Source organism: Salvelinus sp. IW2-2015, unplaced genomic scaffold (assembly GCF_002910315.2).
Source record: "Salvelinus sp. IW2-2015 unplaced genomic scaffold, ASM291031v2 Un_scaffold83, whole genome shotgun sequence".
In the NCBI taxonomy this organism is placed as follows: Eukaryota; Metazoa; Chordata; class Actinopteri; order Salmoniformes; family Salmonidae; genus Salvelinus; species Salvelinus sp. IW2-2015.
In genome coordinates, this window is record NW_019942514.1 from 1,876,821 (window position 1) to 1,899,338 (window position 22,518).

At 43.8% G+C, this 22,518-nt stretch overlaps 1 protein-coding gene and 1 long non-coding RNA gene across 3 annotated transcripts in view; one reads left to right on the forward strand and one right to left on the reverse strand.

The window, feature by feature from the left end:
• The window catches only part of msrab (methionine sulfoxide reductase Ab), a 53,650-nt gene extending 37,495 nt beyond the window's left edge, over positions 1-16,155 (reverse strand). Inside the window, exons 1-3 of one of the 2 annotated variants that reach the window (XM_024135086.2) lie at positions 15,876-16,155; positions 7,210-7,278; positions 6,318-6,437 (exon numbers count right to left, since the gene is read on the reverse strand). In XM_024135086.2, the coding sequence (XP_023990854.1) occupies positions 6,318-6,437; positions 7,210-7,278; positions 15,876-16,056 (370 nt within the window). In that variant the 5' untranslated portion in view covers positions 16,057-16,155. Of the gene's footprint in view, positions 1-6,317; positions 6,438-7,209; positions 7,279-12,417; positions 12,493-15,875 lie in introns of those variants that run through there. The other variant, XM_070438012.1, reaches the window with a different exon arrangement.
• A 956-nt stretch (positions 16,156-17,111) lies between these two features.
• LOC112068112 (uncharacterized) lies at positions 17,112-19,800 on the forward strand. Its single transcript, XR_002893511.1, has 2 exons — positions 17,112-17,610; positions 19,335-19,800. It is a non-coding gene; the product is annotated as an uncharacterized lncRNA (long non-coding RNA).
• Positions 19,801-22,518: the final 2,718 nt, after the last annotated feature.

Here is a 22,518-nt window from a genome sequence, read left to right on the forward strand (position 1 = left end):
CTATTGTTATTCACTGCTGTTCTTTAATTATTTGTTTTTCTTATCATTTACCTTTTTCTTAATTTTTTATTTTCTTAAAAGTGCATTGTTGGCTAAGGGCTTGTAAGTAAGCATTTCACTGTAAGGTATTCCTGTTGTATTCGGCGCATGTGACAAATAAAATTTGATTTGATTTTGTCATCCTGTTTGACAGTCTCCTAGAGGGGAAGGGGTCTCTCCAACAAATGGCCATATCACAGTCTGCCGATATGGACAGCCCCATCAAGAGGATCCTCCTGGATGATGTATTTTGGGAGAGAGTGGTAAGCAGCCCGAAACACCTGAAACCTATAGGAGTAGCCATTGCACGGATTGAGGGAGACAATGCCATCCTGTCTGATGTTCAGACTCTGCTTGCAGATGACAGAGAAGAAATCCGTACTGCCCTGCCCACTTCACTGTTGCTCCAAGCAGAGGAAACTGCAGTTCTGAAATACATCAAAAAGYGTGAAGACTTCTGCCTGAAGCCCATACACACCGCAGCGTACATGTTGGACCCCAAGTATGCTGGCAAGAGCATCCTGTCTGGTGCAGAGATCAACAAGGCCTATGGTGTCATCACTACCGTGTCTCGCCACCTTGGCCTGGATGAGGGCAATGTTCTTGGCAGTCTGGTGAAGTACACTTCCAAGCAAGGGCTTTGGGATGGAGATGCAATATGGCAGTGGTGCCAACATATCTCATCAGCCACCTGGTGGAAGGTTACTTTGTGGATCTGAGGCTCTTTCCCCTGTTGCCTCCATCATCCTCCACATCCCACCAACATCAGTCGCCTCAGAGCGCAACTGGTCCTTGTTTGGGAACACACACACCAAAGCACGCAACAGGCTGACCATTACAAGGGTTGAAAAATTGGTGGCCATCCGGGCAAATTTAAGGCTTTTTGAGTCTGACAATGAGCCATCCTCAACAAGGTTGGAAAGTGACAGTGAAGATGAGGCCTCAGAGTCTGATGTTCAAGCGGTGGACATTGAGGAGGTCCAGGAAGAAGACATGGAAGCCTGAGAGGAAGACAACCAAAGCTTTAGTTTCTAGACTATCATTTTACAGATGTATGTTGAAAACGTTTTTGGGAGATGCGATGGATCATTGGGGATCATTCAATAATCCCTTTCTTTTGTTGTTCAGTGAAATCTTCCCATGTGTAGAGTCAACTCATTTAATTAAAGTTCAATTTGTAACTAAATTATTATTATTTTCTTCTATTGGAAGGATTTAATCATTTGCAATTATGTCTACTTATGATAAGGTCAAATGTTTCTGTCTCCATATGATATGGTAAATATATCCAATGCAAAAAACATCTGCATTTAAATGGAATCAATATTAATTTGCATATATTTCCGTTAATTCCCACGGAAAGTTTCCACCTCTGAATATTCCCCAAAATGTGCAACCCTAGTCATATACATGGAAAATAAATAAATAAATCAGGTATGGTCTATGAAACACACACACTCTAACACACACACACACACACACACACACACACACACACACACACACACACACACACACACACACACACACACACACACACACACACACACACACACACACACTGAATCAAGTGTGCAGAAGGAAAACAGAAAGAATGCACACACACACACACAGTCAGCAGACACATGGCTGCATGCATACACACACACAGGAGACAAAGGTGTGACTCACACACAGGAGGGACCCGGTAAAACTGACATACACATCAATCAAGCAGTCCCAGCTGTCAGTCCCTCTCTCCCTCTCTCTTACACACTCACACAGCCTGATTCTAACACACCCACACACACTGGACTGGAGTGGACTGGACCCCTGTCTCTGTCTCTCTTCCCCCTCCCGTGACTCAGTGGACAGCTCCTCTCCTCCTTTCTGTCTCCAGAGCAGCGTTTGGATCCGTCACACCCAGTGAAGCGATGCCCGTTCCTCCGCTGTGCCCAACTCTCCTCTCTCTCTCTCTCTCTCTCTTTTTTCTCTCCTTTTCCCCCCCCCAGCTTGTTTCGGGGCTGCCAGCAAGAGGGAGCTCGCACCCCCAAAGGGATTCCACTCAGAAGGTCCGCCAGCCAAGCCAGAAGCGCCCCTCTCGCCGCCCGCCCGCTCACCCCCCTGCCTGCTCGCCTCCATGCTCACCCGCGCTCATGCTTGCATTCCAATGCCTTGAGCGGCGGGGGCGCCCGAAGTTACTGTGGAAGCTCCGCAGTCGAAAACACTCTCACTATGTTTGGGATCTCTTTCATTTATAAAACAGGGACATTGCACCCTTTAGTATTGTTCACATTGAATCTTCGAATGCACCAATGAACTGCTCTACGAAGTGTTATGCTAACCAAAACAATAAATACTCTCCTAAAATGGTGACATGCGGTATCATATGTAAGGTTTTCAGTTTGAGCGACTTTTCGAACATGGCCACAATGACTATCATGGCCAAATATGAATCAGTATCAATCAATATTAATGAATCTATTTGAGTGAATGAATCTTCCCATAGGCTGTCCCTTCACAGTGCCAAGCAGCCCAAGGATGGAGTCTGAAATCCTTTGTGTTACGCTTTTCATCCCAACCCTCCTTCTCTTTCTTCCATTAGCAGGTTTAAGGTGTCTGTCTGTCCCCCATTTTGCCGGTTTACATTTTAGTAATTTAGCAGACACGCTTATCCGGAGCAACTTACAGTAGTGAGTGCGTACTTTTTCACAACTTTTTTCCCGTACTGGTGCCCTGCAGGAATCGAACTCCCAACCGTAGCGTTGCAAGTGCTATGCTCTACCAACTGAGCTACACGGGTGTGAGTGGGACTACATAAGTCGGACTGCATGGAATCCTGGATCTACAAATCACTGTGCATCCCAAACAACTTCTCATTATGTGATCGAGATCAGCGATTCTGTGCCTCGCCTTGCTCAAACCGATCCCCTCAAATTAAAACGCTGATTGTCTACTGAGGAGTGAACATTGTCCCTGTCTAAATACTTCAAAAACCACCCTTCCATCCTTGAACTAATCACTGACCTAACACATTTGGATAGGTGTAAGCAACGTATCCATCACATAGCATTCACCAATCCAGCTATGTCAGATCAAGGATTTCTTCAATGAAGGGTAGAAGGATTGGTATTGGAAGAGGGCAATTGCCTTGGGCTGAGCTGCAGGGTTGAGTTACAGTATGAGTAGAGAGAGGAGTAGTGGTGGAGTACATTAGCAGTGTATGGCAGTGGTGGCGAAGGTGGCACAGGAACCAGTGTGAAGCAAAACGCCGCAGTACAGAATCCAATCCCTCCAAGTAGGTCACAAGTGGGGGGGGGGGGGGGCAGAGATGAAAGAGAAGCATAGCGAAAGAGAGGGAGAGAGGGAGGATCAGAGAGCTTTACTGTAGAACGCCTGTCTCTCGTCCTCTCTCTCTCCGTCTCTCTCTCTCTGACTCGGACTGATCCTTCTGAGGAGTAGGGTGGCACTACCCACTCTAACTATCCTATGCAGGGATACTGGACAAGTATTATCTTGAAATTGGTGATAACGCTGGTGTTATCAGGGTGGAGGACAGTCAAAGGAGGGGATGCCATGCTACTCTGCGTGGCCCACAAAAGTGGTTTAGGCATATTTTGGGCATGTCATTGTCCATGCTAGCCACGGGAAAAACATAGAATTGTGAAATGTGTGTGTGTGTAATCAAATGGTCTGAGACTCTGTGCCAGTCTGTGGGTTTACTGCATTTAGTGTGCACATATTACCATCAGTTGGTAGAAAGACTTTGATGTTACACTACATGACCAAAATGTGGACACCTGCTCGTCGAATATCTCATTCCAAAATCATGGGCATTAATATGGAGTTGGTCCCCCCTTTGCTGCTATAACAGCCTCCACTCTTTTGGGAAGGCTTTCTACTAGATGTTGGAACATTGCTGCGGTGAACCTGCTTCCATTCAGCTACAAGAGCATTAGTGAGGTCAGGCACTGATGTTGGGCGATTAGGCCTGGCTCGCATTCGTCGATCCAATTCATCCCAAAGCGTTAAGATTTCCCTTCACTGGAACTAAGGGGCCTAGTCCGAACCATGACAAAACAGCCACAGACCATTATTCTTCCTCCACCAAACTTTACAGTTGGCACTATGCATTGGGGCAGGTAGCATTCTCCTGGCATCCGCCAAAACCCAGATTTGTCCTTTGGACTGCCTCATGGTGAAGCGCAATTCATCACTCCAGAGAACGCATTTCCACTGCTCCAGAGTCCAATGGTGGCGAGCTTTACACCACTCCAGCCGACGCTTGGTAATCTTAGGTTTGTGTGCGGCTGCTCGGCCATGGAAAGCCATTTCATGAAGTTCCAGACAAACAGTTTTTGTGCTGACGTTGCTTCCAGAGGCAGTTTGGAACTCGTATGTTGCAACCGAGGAGAGACTATTTTTACACGCTACGCGCTTCAGCGGTCCCATTCTTTGAGCTTGTGAGGCCTACCACTTCACGGCTGAGATGTTGTTGCTCTCACAGTTGACCGGGGCAGCTCTAACAGCTCTAGCAGCTCTAGCGGGGCAGAAATTTGACGAACTGACTTGTCGGAAAGGAGGAATCCTATGACGGTGCCACATTGAAAGTCACTGAGCTCTTCAGTAAGGTCATTCTACTGCCAATGTTTGTCTATGGAAATTGCATGGCTGCGTGCTCGATTTTATACACCTGTCAGCAACGGGTGTGCTGAAATAGCCGAATCCACCAATTTGAAGGTGTGTCCACATACATAGTATATATAGTGTATGTTCTGCCCAGATACTCAGGTGTTGCACAGACGTACATAAGCAAACACTGCAGACATGTACACATACACACTAACAGAGACATGAGGTACATAAGAGATGCGCAGTTTGTCTTTATTTCGTGTTAGTGCGTAAGCCTGAGCTTTAAGGCTTAACTGTACGCGCGCCAAATACATGCCAATTGCCAAATGCTTTTGCGAACTCGGGCTGAAAAAGTTAATGTTGATCCACTCAGGCAAAAAGGATAATGTCTGAGGTTTAATTCAACAAGAGAAAAGCTGCATAATGGAGAGTTRAAAATAAAGAGAAGGGAGGGCCAGAACAGTAGCCTAACGTTTGGGAAATATGTTGTGCGTGATGATTGTGAGGCGCTATACAAATTCGACAGTCAAAAAACAATATGGAACGTCAAGGGAACTGTACTGTTCAGATGGGTCAAATGGAATAGTAACTGAAATCTGGACACTGACTATAGGTCCATAACCTCTCACATAGCCTTAATATTAACTCCTGCAGAATTAAGCATTTCTTGCAGTAAAATAATTCAACAAATGTACATTTTGACTCTGGAACAGGATTGAAGAGAATGAATGGACGGTTAGGGAGCGTCTATAAAGATGCTGTCTTTATCAGCGTCATAAAAAGCTGATAGTATTTCAACCACATAAAATATGCATCCAAGTCAAACTCAAATCGTATCAGAAATGTGTTGGGGTCGATATCACATCTTTAAATTCCCTTAAAACCGGTCAAACTGATGTCATTTGAAATCTTTCCTTTTTTTTTTAAATTGCATTTTCTCCCCGTTCCTTGTCTTCGCTGCACGAGAGAAGCAGAGATGAAAGAGAAAACTTTACAGATCAAGCGTTCATTCTATCGATGTATGACATAGGACCGGGGAGGTGTAACTGCATTGGAGCTGTCAAATCAGTGAGCAGCTGCTCTTGATCATTGTCACAAACCTATACCTGTCCCACTCACGTTAGAAGTTCAGAAGGAGAAAGTGTAAGCTATATAGAAATAATGACGCTCAAATTGAAAAACATTCAACAAAATAACGAGAATTCTTATCAGCCATACCCAGGTGTAGTTTACATCTCTCATTCCAGTGTTTGAACTTGTAAACAAAGCTGCGCGGGATTTCTCGTAATGCGACTCCGCTTTAGGTATAATGCCAGGAGCCGCTTGTGGATATGACAGCTCTAACGCAGATCCACCTACAACACCGCCAAAAACAGCCGCTATGCAGATGTCGTCTAAAGCGGATCTGATTGAACAGAGTCCCAAGTAACGACAGGAGAGAAACTGCATGTATCTAATTATTATAGACAAGTTGAATAACAAATAATCATTCCGGCATCTCTGACTGTGGAGAACATTTTCTATACTTAGGGTCGGGTGTGGGCCTCAGATTCTCACTTTATCACATATAGTCAGGTGGTTGCGGACGGGTGAACAAACAGCATCCCTAGTGTACATAGACGTGTTTTTGTGTGAGGAGGGTGGGGTTTGTGTGTGTGTGTAGTTACCTGAGCACACTTCCTGGTAGTTGGGGTTGGGTGTGTGTCCCCCTGCGTAGCCCACATGGGTAGAGAACACCCCCGATTTCTGCCAGAAGCGCTTTTCAGGCCCCCAGAAACAGCCCATACCTGGCCCAGAGAGAGACATCCTTAGACATGATCTAAGGTCAGTTTGACATGGACTCCAGCCACCCTAGTCATAGACTGCTCTCTCTGCTACCGCACCTCAAKCTGTACCGGAGCGCCAAGTCTAGGTCCAAGAGGCTTCTAAACAGCTTCTACCCCCAAGCCATTAGACTCCTGAACATCTACTCAAATGGCTACCCAGACTACTTGCATTGACCCCCCCCCGCCCCTCTTTTATGCCGCTGCCACTCTCTGTTATTATCTATTCATAGTCACTTTCATAACTCTACCTTCATGTACATATTACCTCAATTACCTCAACTAACCGGTGCCCCCGCACATTGACTCTGTACTGGTACCCCCTGCATATAGCCTCGCTATTGTTATTTTACTGCTGCTCTCTAATTATTTGTTACTTTAATTTCTTATTTTTGGGCGGTATTTTCCTTAACTGCATTGTTGGTTAAGGGCTTGTAAGTAAGCATTTCACTCTAAGGTCTACTACAACTGTTGTATTCGGCGCATGTGACAAATGTAATTTGATTTGATTTTGTCAAGTTGAGGATTTGGGGAGGGTAAACTGATCCTAGATGATCAAAAACACATACTCTATCAATACTACTGTGTTCCTCCATATAACACTACTACTGTATTATACTAATAATACTGCTACTATTGTTCACGAGACTGCAATATGACCACAGCGAACGAGAACCAATGAAAAGTGAAAGCGGTCATCAGTGGTAGCGGTCATTTGAAAGAGATTGAGGCTTACCAAACATGATGGTCTCCATGCCCTCTGGAAACGGCTCCACTGTGGGGTTGCCATTGACAGCATGCTTCTCTATGGTGGGAGGGGAGGGGGAGAGAGAAAGAGAAAGAGAGAGAAAGAGAGAGAGAAATGACAGTCAGTATCTTTGTGTATAAAATGCTTTGTGCAATTCAAATGAAAATGATGACGACCGACGATGACGGATTAATATGAGACAATCAACATCACAGCATCAGAACCCTAACCAATGAGTGGCGACGTCAACATGCCATTGTGAGAGTATGTGTCCTATCTGTGCCATGCTGCTTAACAGTAGTGCATGGAGGTCAGGAGGACAAAGGTCACCACAGCGGAGCAGGGTAAAGTGGCACTAGTCAGGCGATGTCCCAGTAAAATCTCCCCCTCCCTCCCCTCTCCTCCTCCCCCTCTCCTCGTCCTCCTCCCCCTCTCCTCTCCCCAGGTAAACTAAAACGGTGGCATGCTGCATGGGTCGGATTAACGACCGATTTGGCAAGCCAGCATGTTCTTGCTAAGCGGGATCAGAGCCGGGTGGCTCTAGAGTTGGAAGACACATAGAAGATTAAATGGTTCTGACCCCCATTTCTAACCCCACCCTAGGGCTGGGCGGTATACCGTTTTTTGCGATATACCGGTATTGATGCACAGACCGGTTTGGGTTTTTACTTTACCTTCTATACCGGTATTTGAATGTTTGGTTTGTTAAATGTGATACGCAGTGTGTAACGTCCATTTTTATAGTTTACTCCGCTACTTGAGTCATCTCTCTCTCCATGCCGCTTTCCACACAGACCTAGCCCCGCCCCCTGTCACTCAAGGAGCGCATTGGATGTTCCTCAACCACGAGACACTTGGGTTCAGTCTGCATGGTCAATGCAGCATATGCAACACTGTTGATGACAACGATGCATTTGTCCCTTTGCTTCTTAATATAAATCTACTAGCAGCATTCTATAATATCACTATTAGCTTGTGTTTCTTACATCTGCAAACAGCTAGTTTGTCTTTTCTTAGCAAGTTGTTCCTAAATCTTGGTGGACGCTAATGCTAATCGCTAGCTGGCTAATAAATGTACTGAGTAAGAGCAAGCGTAATGAGCTATACAGCCTGATAATACCAGGGATGGTGTAGACCTAAATCGGCATGTTGTTTGGGCAACAGTGTCTTCTAAATTAAAGAGGTAAACGCAGAGTAAGAATATGTTAGCTACATGAAGTAGCTAAGAGAAAACATACAATGTAGCCAAAGATTATAGGGTCTCCTAGGAAACACATATCAACACTTTAGTTTCTACCCTGTCACAATAACTCCTCCCTGGCATTTCCATTTATTTTCATGTCAAACAACACCGTATTAAACGTGCCCACTATTATATTCTAACTATATAATTAATATAGACATTATATTCCCATGAATCCAACAGTTAACCCCAAGTGTTTTGCTCTAAATCGCAAGTCAAATTGCAACATTTGGTTAAAAATAAGGCCCAGATTACTTGCCAATATCATGCAGCCCTGCGGGCCAGTGTGGAAATGATCTCAAATGAAAATGCTGACTTTTTGGGGGTTGAAGTTGAACAATATAAAACAATCAGAATGGAGAAACACCCATTGAAATCACTTAGAATGTATGTGTTGCCACCCTAGGGTCATGGACCTACTCATAATTTTTTTTAGAACTTTTATTATTAAAAAAACATAAAATACCGTCAAAACGCCATATWTTTTTWWAAATACCGTGAGATAATATTTGGTMCATATTGCCCAGCCCTACCCCACCCTCCCCTTCTTCAAACCAACCAGCAGCCATTTCTGTCAAGGGGGTCAAAAGGTGGAAGATGCACTCTCTTTGTATGAGCCTGGTGGCATGGTGGAATTGGCTGTCGTGCCAAACTGTGCCCCTTGTTATACAGTATTGAATAGAACCTGAAAAACAAATGATATGCTACATATACGAAGTGGTTGCTGGGGCGGTGCATCGATGCCAACTGTGCCCGATATGGACGGAATAGAAATAAAGCGCGAAAACTGAAAGAATAACCAGCACACAGATTAATGCTAACACGACTGAGGTGACTTAGTCTGTAAATCTCTAAACGAGCCAGGCTGGTTTACACTGCTTCACAGACTCATTTTAGTTTGTGGATAAACGGCGGTGAATGTGTGCGCACAAATGCAAGAGCACACACACACCAGAGTGTAATGGGGCCGTTTGCTTTTGACCAGAGTTATATTTGGGTGAATTTCAGATCATGTTTGACATTAACCYGAATAGTGAAAATCTCCAATCGCCAGGTGCCACCCGGTTGTGTGTGTGGTTGTTTTAATATGCTCAATGTTATCTCTACGGTGGACTGCTGTCACTGTCAATTAGGGAAATATCATATCATAGAAATGATGGACGGAATTGTGATCCTAAAGCCCAACACAATGGATAGCTTGGGTTGTAATTTTAGACTTCTGATGAAATGACTAGTGACCTAAAGGTATACAGTGCATTCGGAAAGTATTCAGACCCCCTGACATTTTCCACATTTTGTTATGTTATAGCCTTATTCCCTCACCAGGCTACACACAATACCCCATAATGACAAAGCAAAAACAGGTCTTTAGAATTTTTTGCTAATTTATACAAATACAAAAAACAGATATCACATTTACATAAGTATTTAGACCCTTTACTCAGTACTATGTTGAAGCACCTTTGGCAGCGATTACAGCATCAAGTCTTCTTGGGTATGACGCTACAAGCTTGGGACACCTGTTTCTCCCATTCTTCTCTGCAGATCCTCTCAAGCTCTGTCAGGTTGGATGGGGAGCGTTGCTACACAGCTATTAACAGGTCTTTCCAGAGATGTTCGATCGGGTTCAAGTCCGAGCTCTGGCTGGGCCACTCAAGGACATTCAGAGACTTGTCCTGAAGCCACTCCTGCGTTGTCTTGATTGTGTGCTTAGGGTCGTTGTCCTGTTGGAAGGTGAATCTTCACCCCAGTCTGAGGTCCGGAGTGCTCTGGAGTAGGTTTTCATCAAGGATCTCTCTGTACTTTGCTCCGTTCATCTTTGCCTCGATTATGACTAGTCTCCCAGTCCCTGCTGCTGAAAAACATCCCCACAGCATGACTCTGCCACCACCATGCTTCACCGTAGGGATGGTGCCAGGTTTCCTCCAGATGTGACGTTTGACATTCTGGCCAAAGAGTTCAATCTTGGTTTCATCAGACCAGAGAATCTTGTTTCTCATGGTCTGAGAGTCCTTTAGGTGCCTTTTGGCAAACTCCAAGCGGGCTGTCATGTGCCTTTTAATGAGGAGTGGCTTCTGTCTGGCCACTCTACCATGATTGGTGGAGTGCTGTTGAGATGGTTGTCCTTCTGGAAAGTTTTCCCATCTCCACAGAGGAACTCTAGAGCTCTGTCAGAGTGACCATCGGGTTCTTGGTCACCTCCCTGACCAAGGTCCTTCTCCCCCGATTGCTCAGTTTGGCCGGGCAGCCAGCTCTAGGAAGAGTCTTGGTGGTTCCAAACTTCTTCCATTTAAGAATGATGGAGGCCACTGTGTTCTTGAGTGCCTTCAGTGCTGCAGACATTTTTTGGTACCCTTCCCCAGATCTGTGCCTCGACACAATCCTGCCTCGGAGCTCTACAGACAATTCCTTTGACCTCATGGCTTGGTTTTTGCTCTGACATGGACTGTCAACTGTGGGACCTTATATAGACAGGTGTGTGTCTTTCCAAATCATGTCCAATCAATTGAATTTACCACAGGTGGACTCCAATCAAGTTTAAAACATCTCAAGGATGATCAATGGAAACAGGATGCACCTGAGCTCAATTTCCAGACTCATAGCAAAGGGTCTCAAAACTTATGTAAATAAACTATTTCTCTTTTACATTTTTATAAATGTGAAAACATTTTTTTTTWAACTGTTTTTCACTTGTTCATTATGGGGTATTGTGTATAGATTGCTGAGTATTATGTTTTATTTAATCAATTTTAGAATAAGGCTGTAACGTAAAAAAAAAATGTAAAAATCAAGGGGTGTGAATACTTTCCGAAGGCACTGTGTGTAACAAATAGATGTTATATAGCATTTCAGCTTGAGAGCCAGTAAATACCCACAATATGAAATGTATCGACATGTGTGGAGAAGAAAGTAGATAAATACGATAACTTGGCCAACACGGAGTTCTTTAGAAAATAGAAAAGCCAMCATTGCGACAAATCAATGTAGCCCTGAACCCCAGAGTAGCCTCACTCTCACCCTGAACAACCATCTTGAATGACGGGGCGCCAGTGGAAAGTCTCTAAGATCATGCGTCTGCAGACAGTTTTTCCTGACGAAAAACCTTGACCAGGAGAAACTCCTGATCCTAATGTTGGGATAGATCGCTTCAAGCAGACACTCGTCTTACTGCGCCCCCCCGTGTCAGGTCACATCTTGAGCCAGTAGGTAGACTGGCACTACCACTCTATTCATGGGCATACTCATACCAACCTCTCACAAAAAGACAGGATCAGGCAAACAGCAGTATCGCAGTACTGCGAGAAGGCAATGAGTGGAGAAATAAGTGGAGAGAGGACAGGAAAGCAATAGAGTGGGAGGAGTAGGAGAAGAACGAGGAGGAGTGTAGGATGCCAAATGCTAAAAAAGAGAAAAGAAAATCGCCAGGGAGAAGCAACAGATGACCGTGGCAGAGGGATGGACRGCGAGATTCTTTTGGCTTCCGAAACCGCCATGCCTTTGGGCAGCAGATGAACGCAATGGCACGGGCGCCAGGTCCAAAAAGTGAACGGGGGTCGAAAAAACAAACAAACAAGGATTTTTGTTTTTTTATATGTAAAAACAGAGAAGGCCAAGAACACGCTGACATGTAGCGGTCATCAACAGAATCTCGCTCAGCGCCAAAATCGCTCTCTCTCTATTCTCTCGTCTCTGTGTTCCTGCCATTCTCCTGCCATCTCTCTCTTCACACCCCCTCTTCTCCTCCCACCATGTTCCTATCATCAGTCTCTCTCTCCCCTACACACACACACACACACACACACACACACACACCACACACACACACACACACACACACACCACACAACACACCACACACACCACACAACACACACACACACACACACACACACACACAACACACACCACACATACACGAAGGTACATCTCCTTGGAGCAGCACACACACCAACCTCTGCTGTGGGTATTTCTCCCATGGAGCCCTGGCACAGGTCCAGATGGTTCCAGGATGGCTCTTTTCACTGAGCCCAGTCCCCCCGCCAATGCCAGCAGGCGCCTTTGCCAACAACACCCCACCTTACAAATAGCACCGAGGAGGCAAAATAACTGGTTGAATATGCCAGCAATGGAGAGGAGGGAGAGAAAAGGAATAAGGGAGGGTGGTGGTGAGCTTACAAAAGGATACAACGTGTGAAAAAGACTTTTGGTGTGACTTTGATAAAATATGGGCGTTTTCTTTGTCCTTTGTTTTTGGAGGAAATTGAAAAGCGCCTACAGTCAAACCGTAAAGCAGTAGTAATCAGAAATCAGACAGCTTTTGTTGGCTTATTTTGTTTTTAATTGTGGTGGAAGAAATAAAACAACTCCGCAAACCATCGGCTACCACGTTCGGTCAAAACTTGCTTTAGCCTGCCTCTCCACCGGTCATGGTAGGGCTAACTTCGCTCTTTCACCGAACTGGCGTTTTCCTTTGTTAGCCTTTCGTGCCACTGTAACATTCCTGCATTTTTCATCCGCGGAAACAGATTCCTGCCGCACACGTAAATATGAGAGAATCCAGGTTTCCGGGAATCGAGGATTCCATGCCAATGCTGTGATGAAGAGGTCGCATTCCAGACTTTTAACTTCTCCCAAGTGGCATTGTCTCTCTCTTTCTCTCTCTCTCTCTCTGTCCCCTCACACAGGCTGGCAGACAGTCCGGCACGAGGCGAAGGTTGGCGCTTTCTACTGGTGCCAACTACGCTCTGCTGCACCGCAAAGCATCATGGGATGATAAGTTGGGATGAGGCGAAGCGGGGCGTTGTGGGGAGAGGTAGGTGGGATGGAGCAATATGGTGGTGGTGATGGTGGTCTGTAGTTTTAGAACTATTGGAAAGAAGAGGTGAGTGAGCCTTGAGCTCTTCTGAGTGAAAAAAAATACATGACAAACAAAATGGTTTTTCATTTGGAGTGTTGTGGCTGAAAGTTCAAAACTAAACTTACTATACTATGTTTTTCTGTGAGTAAGAATAGTCATTGGTATATCTACACGGTCAGCATATTTGAAATAGTTCCAAAAAGCTATTTGCAACGGGCCACTAGTAGTGAAGCATTAAAAGCGACGACTTTCGCTAGTTCAGCCAAAGCGAGACAGCATTAAGTGGGAAAACTGGGGTTGTGGGCAAGTTTGTGCTAACGTTTATTCAGTGAGGGAGAAGGGGAGACCACAGACCGTCAGAACATTCATCCCGGATGCTTCCCATACAACGTGTATCCTAGCAACCATTCCCGGTTGCTATGGAGAGGACTCCCGCCCCATCACCCGATTGATCTTGACTGCTACAGTCAGCAAGATGGAGCTGCTACAGTATGGAATCGGAGGAATTGATCACTTCAGGAGGTACAGGGAAAGACGGCAGCATGCTACAGAATACTGAAGAAAATACAAATGCACTAGGCTACGGGGAAAACCAAAGAGCAAACCGTGTTAAGGTAGCCTCTATTCCAAAACAAAAGCATGTGGATTCTTTCTCAGTTATGATTCCTCTACAGTAGGCTATATCCTGACTGTCAGAGGCTACTACTATGATGCCATATCAAACCAAACACAAGCCAACCATCCCTCTGCTGTCTGTCATCTCAAGCTAAGCAGGCTTGGGCCTGGTCAGAACCTGGGTGGGAGACCATCTGGGCTACTGAGAAGAGACTGGGTCATATCAGAGATACTGACACCATGTAGGAAACATGACTTCCCTGCATTGACAGGCCAAATGTTGGTCAATAGAGAAATGACATTACAAGTTCCTTTCAGAGAACGAAAGTTAGGCACGTGTGGGCTCCTGAATTGYGCAGCGGTCTAAGGCACTGCATCTCAGTGCTAGAGGTGTCCCTACAGACCCTGGTTCAATTCCAGGCTGTATCACAACTGGCCGTGATTGGGAGTCCCAAAGGGCGACGCAAAATTGGCCCAGTGTCRTCCGGGTTAGGATTTGGCTGGGGTAGGCTGTCATTGTAAATAAGAATTTGTTCTGAACTGACTTGCCTAGTTAAATAAAAATGAGAATGTCTACACAGTGTGTCTACACACTGGTGTAGTGGTGTGAATGTCTACTCACTACTACAGCCTGTGTGCACTTCCTTCCATGAAGGCCTGAGGTTAAAGTCTGACTTAGGATAGTATTGCCACCCTGTCTATCTATCCTAAAGCTAGGTGTTTCTGGTTAGTGCCTACAGGCAACAAGACCACGATTAGGATATATGCTGAGGATTGAACCATCAACCATGGGTAAGTCTTGTGAAGTATTTGCTGAGCTACAAGCCTGGGCTTATATTCACAAAGGTTCTCAGAGTAGAAGTGCTGATCTAGGATAATTTCCCCCTTTTAAATCCTAATGAATATGATTACATGGACATGGGGACCTGATCATAGATCAGCGTTCCTAATCTGAGATGCTTTGTGAAAACRGGCCCTGACACGTTTAGGACCAAGTTGGCCAGGAACAGGGTGTCCTTCTCTCAGTCCCAAACCACCCCAACCCCCCCACGGTGACTAGGGGAGGACAGATTTCCGCCATGCGGTGTCTCCGAGCTGCTCCGACAGACGGCCCGGGAATTTACGACAGGGCGGAGCTTCTCATGCGCATAWTGCACAGATGGGCCCCTGGACGCTGCAGTGGGCTGCAGAGCTCCCCAGAATGCTTTGGGTGTGGTGCTCAAGGCCATGCACTAAGCAGCTAGTTGGCCGGGGGGGAGAGGCGTGGGGGGGTGTTGACCGGACCTCAAAATCATCCTCTTTGCAATCTCAGGATGGATGATGCATTGCATAATCAATGCCAACAATCTGATATGTCATGTGTGCAGACTTATGTGGTTGGAATCTTGAAATTGGTAATTATGCTTATTACAAAAACAAGTCACATAGACATTTATAGACACCATCCAAGCACATACTCTCATAAGCATTAAACTCACTCAAATTATCTCAAATTAATAGCCCCTAAAGAATTACACCACAGTGGAGAGGAACGTTTGCAAAGGCTACTTTGTCAAAAAAATATGTTGTCCATTATGACACAGAGACCAAATCAAACAACACTTTCAATGATCCGAGGGCAAACTATGTGCATGATAAAGTGATACAGTAAATAGTTTGGGATAACTTTGAATATGACTGATGACCATAAGGTGTACCCAAATACGTCACAAAACTAGGCTCAGGACCACCCCTCATTGGTCGTTAAACCCATATGCCTATAGTTGAACCAGAGAGGTGAATAACCATATATTAACTTAGAAACCTCATATGACAATCATGGAAAAAAAGTTAAACCAGTGTGTGCATCGTCATCTGACTTTGCTGTGCCCGGAGGACTTGTAAACAAACATCTTCTGTGGCACGATGTAGTTTTACGAGAGACGTGATTTCATTTACCTGCCACGACCATTTTCTCCTCCCTTCCTTTCAGAGCGCGGTCTTTGGTGGGCATGGCTGTTGTGTCTGCCATGTCTGCGACAGCGAGTGACACAATAAAAAGAAGGCGCAAAGCGAGAAGCAGTTGTGCTTTAGCGAATAACAGTAAACATAGTTTCTTCTGTACTTTGACAGTCTCCATGGCGCTGCGTCGCGCCGCTGTTGCGTTGGGATATGGGAGGAGTAAAACGACAGCGAATGTCCATCAACATGAATATTCAACGTGCGTGCGGGACGTCGTGCACTGAATAATAACTAGGCAGGGGTTAATATGACTTTGGCACAAAAGCCTACAGTGCAGTGTGTGCGTGAAATAAATTAAATTTAAATAAATATCCACATTAAGAACGCCGTTCAGCATGCAAATGAGCTTTTCACCATCCTCCATCGCTCATTCTGGGGGTTAGTTTAGGGCGGTGCATCTGTTTAAATGCAGCAGAGGGCAAAGGCAGACTCWATTTTTTTTCATTGGTAATTTCCAATCAAGTAATTCGTGTGTTTTAAACAGTGGTAGAAAACGTGGAAGAAAATGCAAGGTAATTCAATTAAAATAAAGTTTAGGTCTATTCTTGCTCCGCAGACCCAACATTTTCCAGATTTGAATGCTCAACCGTTTCCCTTTTGTTTGAAACATTTCATTCACTAGTCTGTGAATCCTCCTATATTTACCTACGAATCGTCACTGAAATGTTTATGCCATTTTGTTTAGGAGATTTGTGAAATAATCTGCCATATTTGAGTATAATAACCATGCATTTTCTTCCACTGTTATAGTTTAGGCGTGTTATTTCTCCAGTGCCGGTACCTGTGTTTAGTGTAAAGTGAATTGGATCGCTGGCAAAAAGAAATCCCTTTGCAACAGACTTGTTGTAACACGATCTCCATTTTGTGGATGAGGATATGGCCACTTAGATGTTTCTACTAGGCACAGGAAGTTGAATTGAAGTTTGTGCCCAGTGGATTTCTCTCAAAAACAAGGAGATAATGGGTAAGGGAAGGATGTGTGGTCCCTCCCTGCTCACCAAAACGGAAGAGGAAAAGACCACCATCAGACCCATGTTGATGGTATAAGCAGTCTTAGCCACCCTTCTTTTGTTTAGAAACCAAGAGCTCGAAACTGTAGTATGTTTTTTGAGATTGGACACTTTGTCAATAACAAGCTTGCCATACATTTTGCTGGAATAACCTTAGAAATGACCTTTTTCTTCATCATAATGTGTGGCCTCTGAATATAAACTAAAACTACCATTATACAAGGTAGAAGATGAAATATTTCAATCACAAGACTTTATTTAAATGTTTCACCTAGATGTTACAATCACAAACCAAGAGAACATACCTGTACATTGACTCATAATTCCGTTTTAAGTAGCTGTCTCAGGCAGAGAGAGAGCTTTACTAGGTACTATGCTTTTGAGAGTGTATTAATATGCATATACACTGATTGTACAAAACATTAGGAGCACCTTCCTAATATTGAGTTATATATAACTCCCTTTTGCCCTCAGAACAGCCKCAATTCATCAGAGCATGGACTCTTCCACAGGGATACAGGCCCATGTTGACTTCAATGCTTCCTAAAGTTGTGTCAAGTTGGCTGGATGTCCTTTGGGTGGTGGACCATTCTTTATACACATGGGAAACTGTTGAGCGTGAAAAACCCAGCAGTGCTGCAGTTCGTGACACACTTTAACTGGTGAGCCTGGCACCTACTACCATACTCTGTCCAAAGGCACTTAAATATTTTGTCTTACCCATTCAACCTCTGAATGGCAATTCATACMCAATCAATGTCTCAAGGCTTAAAAATCCTTCTTTAACCTTTCTCATCCCCTTCATCGACACTGATTGAAATGGATTTAACAAGTGACATCAATAAGGGATCATAACTTTCACCTGGATTCACCTGGTCTGTATGTCATGGAAAAAGCCAGTGTTCCTAATGTTTTGTACACTCAGTGTACATACAGTACCAGTCAAAAGTTTGGACACACCTACTCATTCAAGGGTTTTTCTTTATTTTTACTATTTCCTACATTGTAGAATAATAGTGAAGACATCAAAACTATGAAATAACACATATGGAATCATGTAGTAACCAAAAAAATAGAAAATAAATAGATTTTAGATTTTAGATTCTTCAAAGTAGTCATCCTTTGCCTTGATGACATCTTTGCACAYGCTTGGCATTCTCTCAACCAGCTTCGCCTGGAATGCTTTTCCAACAGTATTGAAGGAGTTCCCACATATGCTGAGCACTTGTTGGCTGTTTTGCCTTCACTTTGCGGTCCAATTCATCCCAAACCAACTCAATTGGGTTGAGGTCAGGTGATTGTGGAGGCCAGGTCATCTGATGCAGCACTCCATCACTCTCCTTCTTGGTCAAATAGCCCTTACACAGCCTGGAGGTGTGTTAGGTCATTGTCCTGTTGAAAAACAAATGATAGTCCCACTAAGTGCAAACCAGATGGGATGGCGTATCGCTGCAGAATTCTGTGGTAGCCATGCTGGTTAAGTGTGCCTTGAATTCTAAATAAATCACTGACAGTGTCACCAGCAAAGCACCCCCACACCATCACACCTCCTCCTCCATGCTTCACGGTGGGAACCACACRTGCAGAGATCATCCATTTACCTACTCTGCRTCTCACAAAGACACAGCGGTTGGAACCAAAAATCTAAAATTTGGACTCAAGGACATGACAACCAGTTTCATCATAGTGCTTGATGGTTTTTGCGACTGCACTTGAAGAAACTTCTTGACATTTTCAACATTGACTGACCTTCATGTCTTGAAGTAATGATRGACTGTCGTTTCTCTTTGCTTATTTGAGCTGTTCTTGCCATAATATAGACTTGGTCTTTTACCAAATAGGGCTATCTTCTGTATACCAACCCTACCTTGTCACAACACAACTGATTGGCGGAARGAAATACCACARATGAACTTTTAACAAGGCACACCTGTWAATTSAAATGCATTCCAGGTGACTACCTCATGAAGCTGGTTGAGAGAATGCCAAGCGTGTGAAAAGCTGTCATCAAGRCAAAGGGTGGCTACTTTGAAGAATCTCAAATATAAAATACATTTTGATTATTTTAACACTTTTGAGTAGGTGTGTCCAAACTTTTGACTGGTACTGTATGTAGCCTACTTATGTAAGCGAATCATATCACATATGATTTACATATATCAAACTGCTCATGGAAGAACAGAACGTGTAGCAAGGCTATCCCTCATGTCCTCCACAAATATCACATCACCCCTCTCCATAACTGCCGCAATCCCTCTCTCCCCTCTCTCTCTYTTTGTCTGTCAGGGTGRATATGGAACATATAGGTAGGCTATGTAATCCACAAATAACATCACATCACCCCCTCCATAACTCTCTCTCTCTTTCTCTCTGTCTGCGATGGTAGATATTGAAGCTCAATCACCTGCGGAGGAGCTGAGGGGATCTGAGGGCTGCTCGGGGGACTTTGCGATGCAAATGTGAGGTAATTACCTARAGCCAGGAGAGTGAGTGGAAGGCAGCCCAGGCTAAAATAGAGCAAGAAGGAAAAGCGACGGTGAGAGACGTGAAAGATTCACAAGCCTGTTGATGCTGACTGATTGGAGCACTTGGAATGAAGGGCAAAAATGGAGGGGTGTTGTGTAGGAAAGGGATTCACAGAAGATAGCTGTGCCCTTGTGTTTTAAGCCCATTCTTGTGTCTGTGCGTGTCCTCTTTTTCTTCTGCAAAAAAAGATGAATGTGTTCCATGTTTTTCCTGACTCCAGAGAGATTTGGTTAGTTGTCGTTGTGTGATTAGCTTAATGTATGTCATGGTTGCCATGTTCAAGTGTAATAGGCTGTATATGGAGAATAAAAGCCGTTGACTATGTGGCCATGTGCGGTTTGTATTCTATCACAAGAGGAAATGCTAGCTTGCAGTACATTTGATTGTTCCTCTGATCTGATCATGCTCACAAAATCTGCATGGATGGGGAGTAAGTAAGGTGATGTTTACAGTGGATGCAAACTATTGATCTGTTTAATGATGCAGTATGGGTAACTGTGTGTGTGTGTGTGTGATGTCAGTGGTAACTTCCTTTAGAGTCAGCAGGCACTTATTTATCAACCGTGCGTGCATTTCATGCAAAATGTTGGCGTATGTATAGATTCTAGGATTTGTGTGTGCCACAAATTATTGGGATTTCTCACTGTTGTATGCAACATGTAAGGGATAATCAAGGAGGGGCTATGCATTCTATGGAAAATAATGAATGACAAGGAGTGGAACTAACCTTCCACTGAGTTGCATTATTTTMCAGAGAACGCATACAGTAGAGCCCCAAGTTGATTATCCTTTTTATACCATGGCTATAATTTAACACATTTGCCGCTACAAATGTGTTAATTTGCCGGTAGAAATGTGTTCAACGTCCACTGAAGTAGCTAGCAARTTTACCAGAGTAGTTACCGTGGTAACCAAACAAACAGACTTGCTAGTGTAGCTAACCAAACCATCATTTCTAGCTTGCCATTATGAAAATCTAATTCAACAATGCCAATAATGTTTTTTTGCTTTCAAAAGCAGCTCAAACATRGAACGTGTAAGAATGAACAATAGATTCAATTCTACCGTGCAAATATACCATGCGTTATAGGGAAATAATGCAAGCTCTAGAATGCYCTTCAAGCCAATCAGAAACAAGTATTCAACAATGCCATGGTAAATCCAAACCATATTAYATTTGTGTGCTCATAAACGAGCACTTAAAACCCTGCCTGGAAAACGCCCTCCATTCACCTAACAAAAACACCTTAATTTGCTGTATGTTTTAGACATTTTGGAACTGGGCCATGTCTGTTTCTAAAATAAGCAAAGTTGATCACATTTCTGTAGAAGTGTGGGCAGAATGTTTKAATCTTTTTAAGTGACTTAAAAAAAACAGAAAAATGGCCGCACATTCTGCGTGATTGATTGTCTATTCAAACAATTTAAAAGTAAATGCTACAACCCACACTATGCAAAGTAATAATTGTTGTTCAATATTTTGTTTGTCAATAGCTGTTTTGTATTTCGATCTGCAGTCTTGGTATAGGCTCTTACTGTAGATGAAATAGGCTCTGATGCCACACTCCTATCTCACAGCAATACTGGAGCCTACCCATACTGTCTAGGCTACTGGTCTATTTACTTTTGAGCATGCATGACTATTGCATGGGTGATGGATAAGTGGTATCCTAATATTTGTTGTGTAACAGGAATAAACCAGTCATGTCAGAAAATATGATTATGATTCAGGCCCATATAATAAAACTCAAAGGAACACATGCTACTTTTGTGGTCTCCTTACCAATGGAAAAKGCACCTGTTTTATCACTAGGCCTATGTTTTCATGTTTTATTAGCCTACCATTATTATAATTCCCGAGCATCAAACATTTCCATTTCCCTCAAAATAACAATATTTGCTCGCAATATTCAACCACGCATGGTCTGAGATTTGGGTGGATATACACACATTTCCTCTGCAAGATCAACATTGATAAATACCAACCTTTAGGGTAATACTGGCGCACGCAAGGTTTAAAGTATTTTTTTGTGCTCATGCACCTTTGATAAATGAGGTCCCATGAGAGCAACAAACAAACAAAAAACACGGCAGCTGTTGTCAGTCAGAAGAAGTGGTTATGCAGATCTGGGCTGAGTATCAAAGAGATTACCAAATGACCTGGAATAAACAAACCCACTGAACTCAATGGCTCATCCATTCTGTTTGATTGCAGTGGTGCTTATATAAATTGTAAAAAAAACTAGCGTCTCATTGAGTCAAAACCAGGTTTGGGGTTATGTGTGTGTACATCGGTGCATGGTTTGGGGCATGTGAATTAGTGTGTTTGGTGTCAGATACTTTGTGAGCATGCTTCCCCATTTGATTATTASTGAGACTACCTACAGTATGTGTCAGTCTAGGGCTGCATTCCAAATGACACCCTATTTCCTATATAGTGCACCATTTTTAGCCATTATAAAGGGAGTATGGATTGGGCTCCAGGTGTGTCAGAAACAGATAGGCCATTACTGCCATGCTTCAATCTTTGCCTCTTGACTCCACAACTGATTTTAATTAGCCTTTGAAAAAAGCAGCAAACTGTTTGGCACTTTGGCGTAATTGTTGCTTTTGCTAGTCTCACACTGCTGAGGGCCTTCATTAAAATTATAACTCACCAATCACACCACCTCGCTCGCTGTTTCTCAAGAGCTCTCCTCTTCCTGGGCAGGTGGGACTGAGGCACGGTTGGCACCAACAAAACAAMAGGACTGATTATGTCTGTGCTTAATAATGTCATGTGACTCTCTGACAGAGCGTTTCCTGTCAGAGAGTCCTGCCGTGGTGACATAGACAGGATTGGCAAAATACGCAAAGTTGATCCAATCAAAAATAATCAGTTACCATGACACATGAGAATTTGACCTATTTATTACCTCAGGTGACATACTGATTTTATGTCTTTAAGGCCAGGCTTTTTTCCAGGTCACATTATGAGATCGAACACGGCCTTACGTCATCATGGCTCATTCCAATTGATGACACTGTATCTTCAAATTTCATAG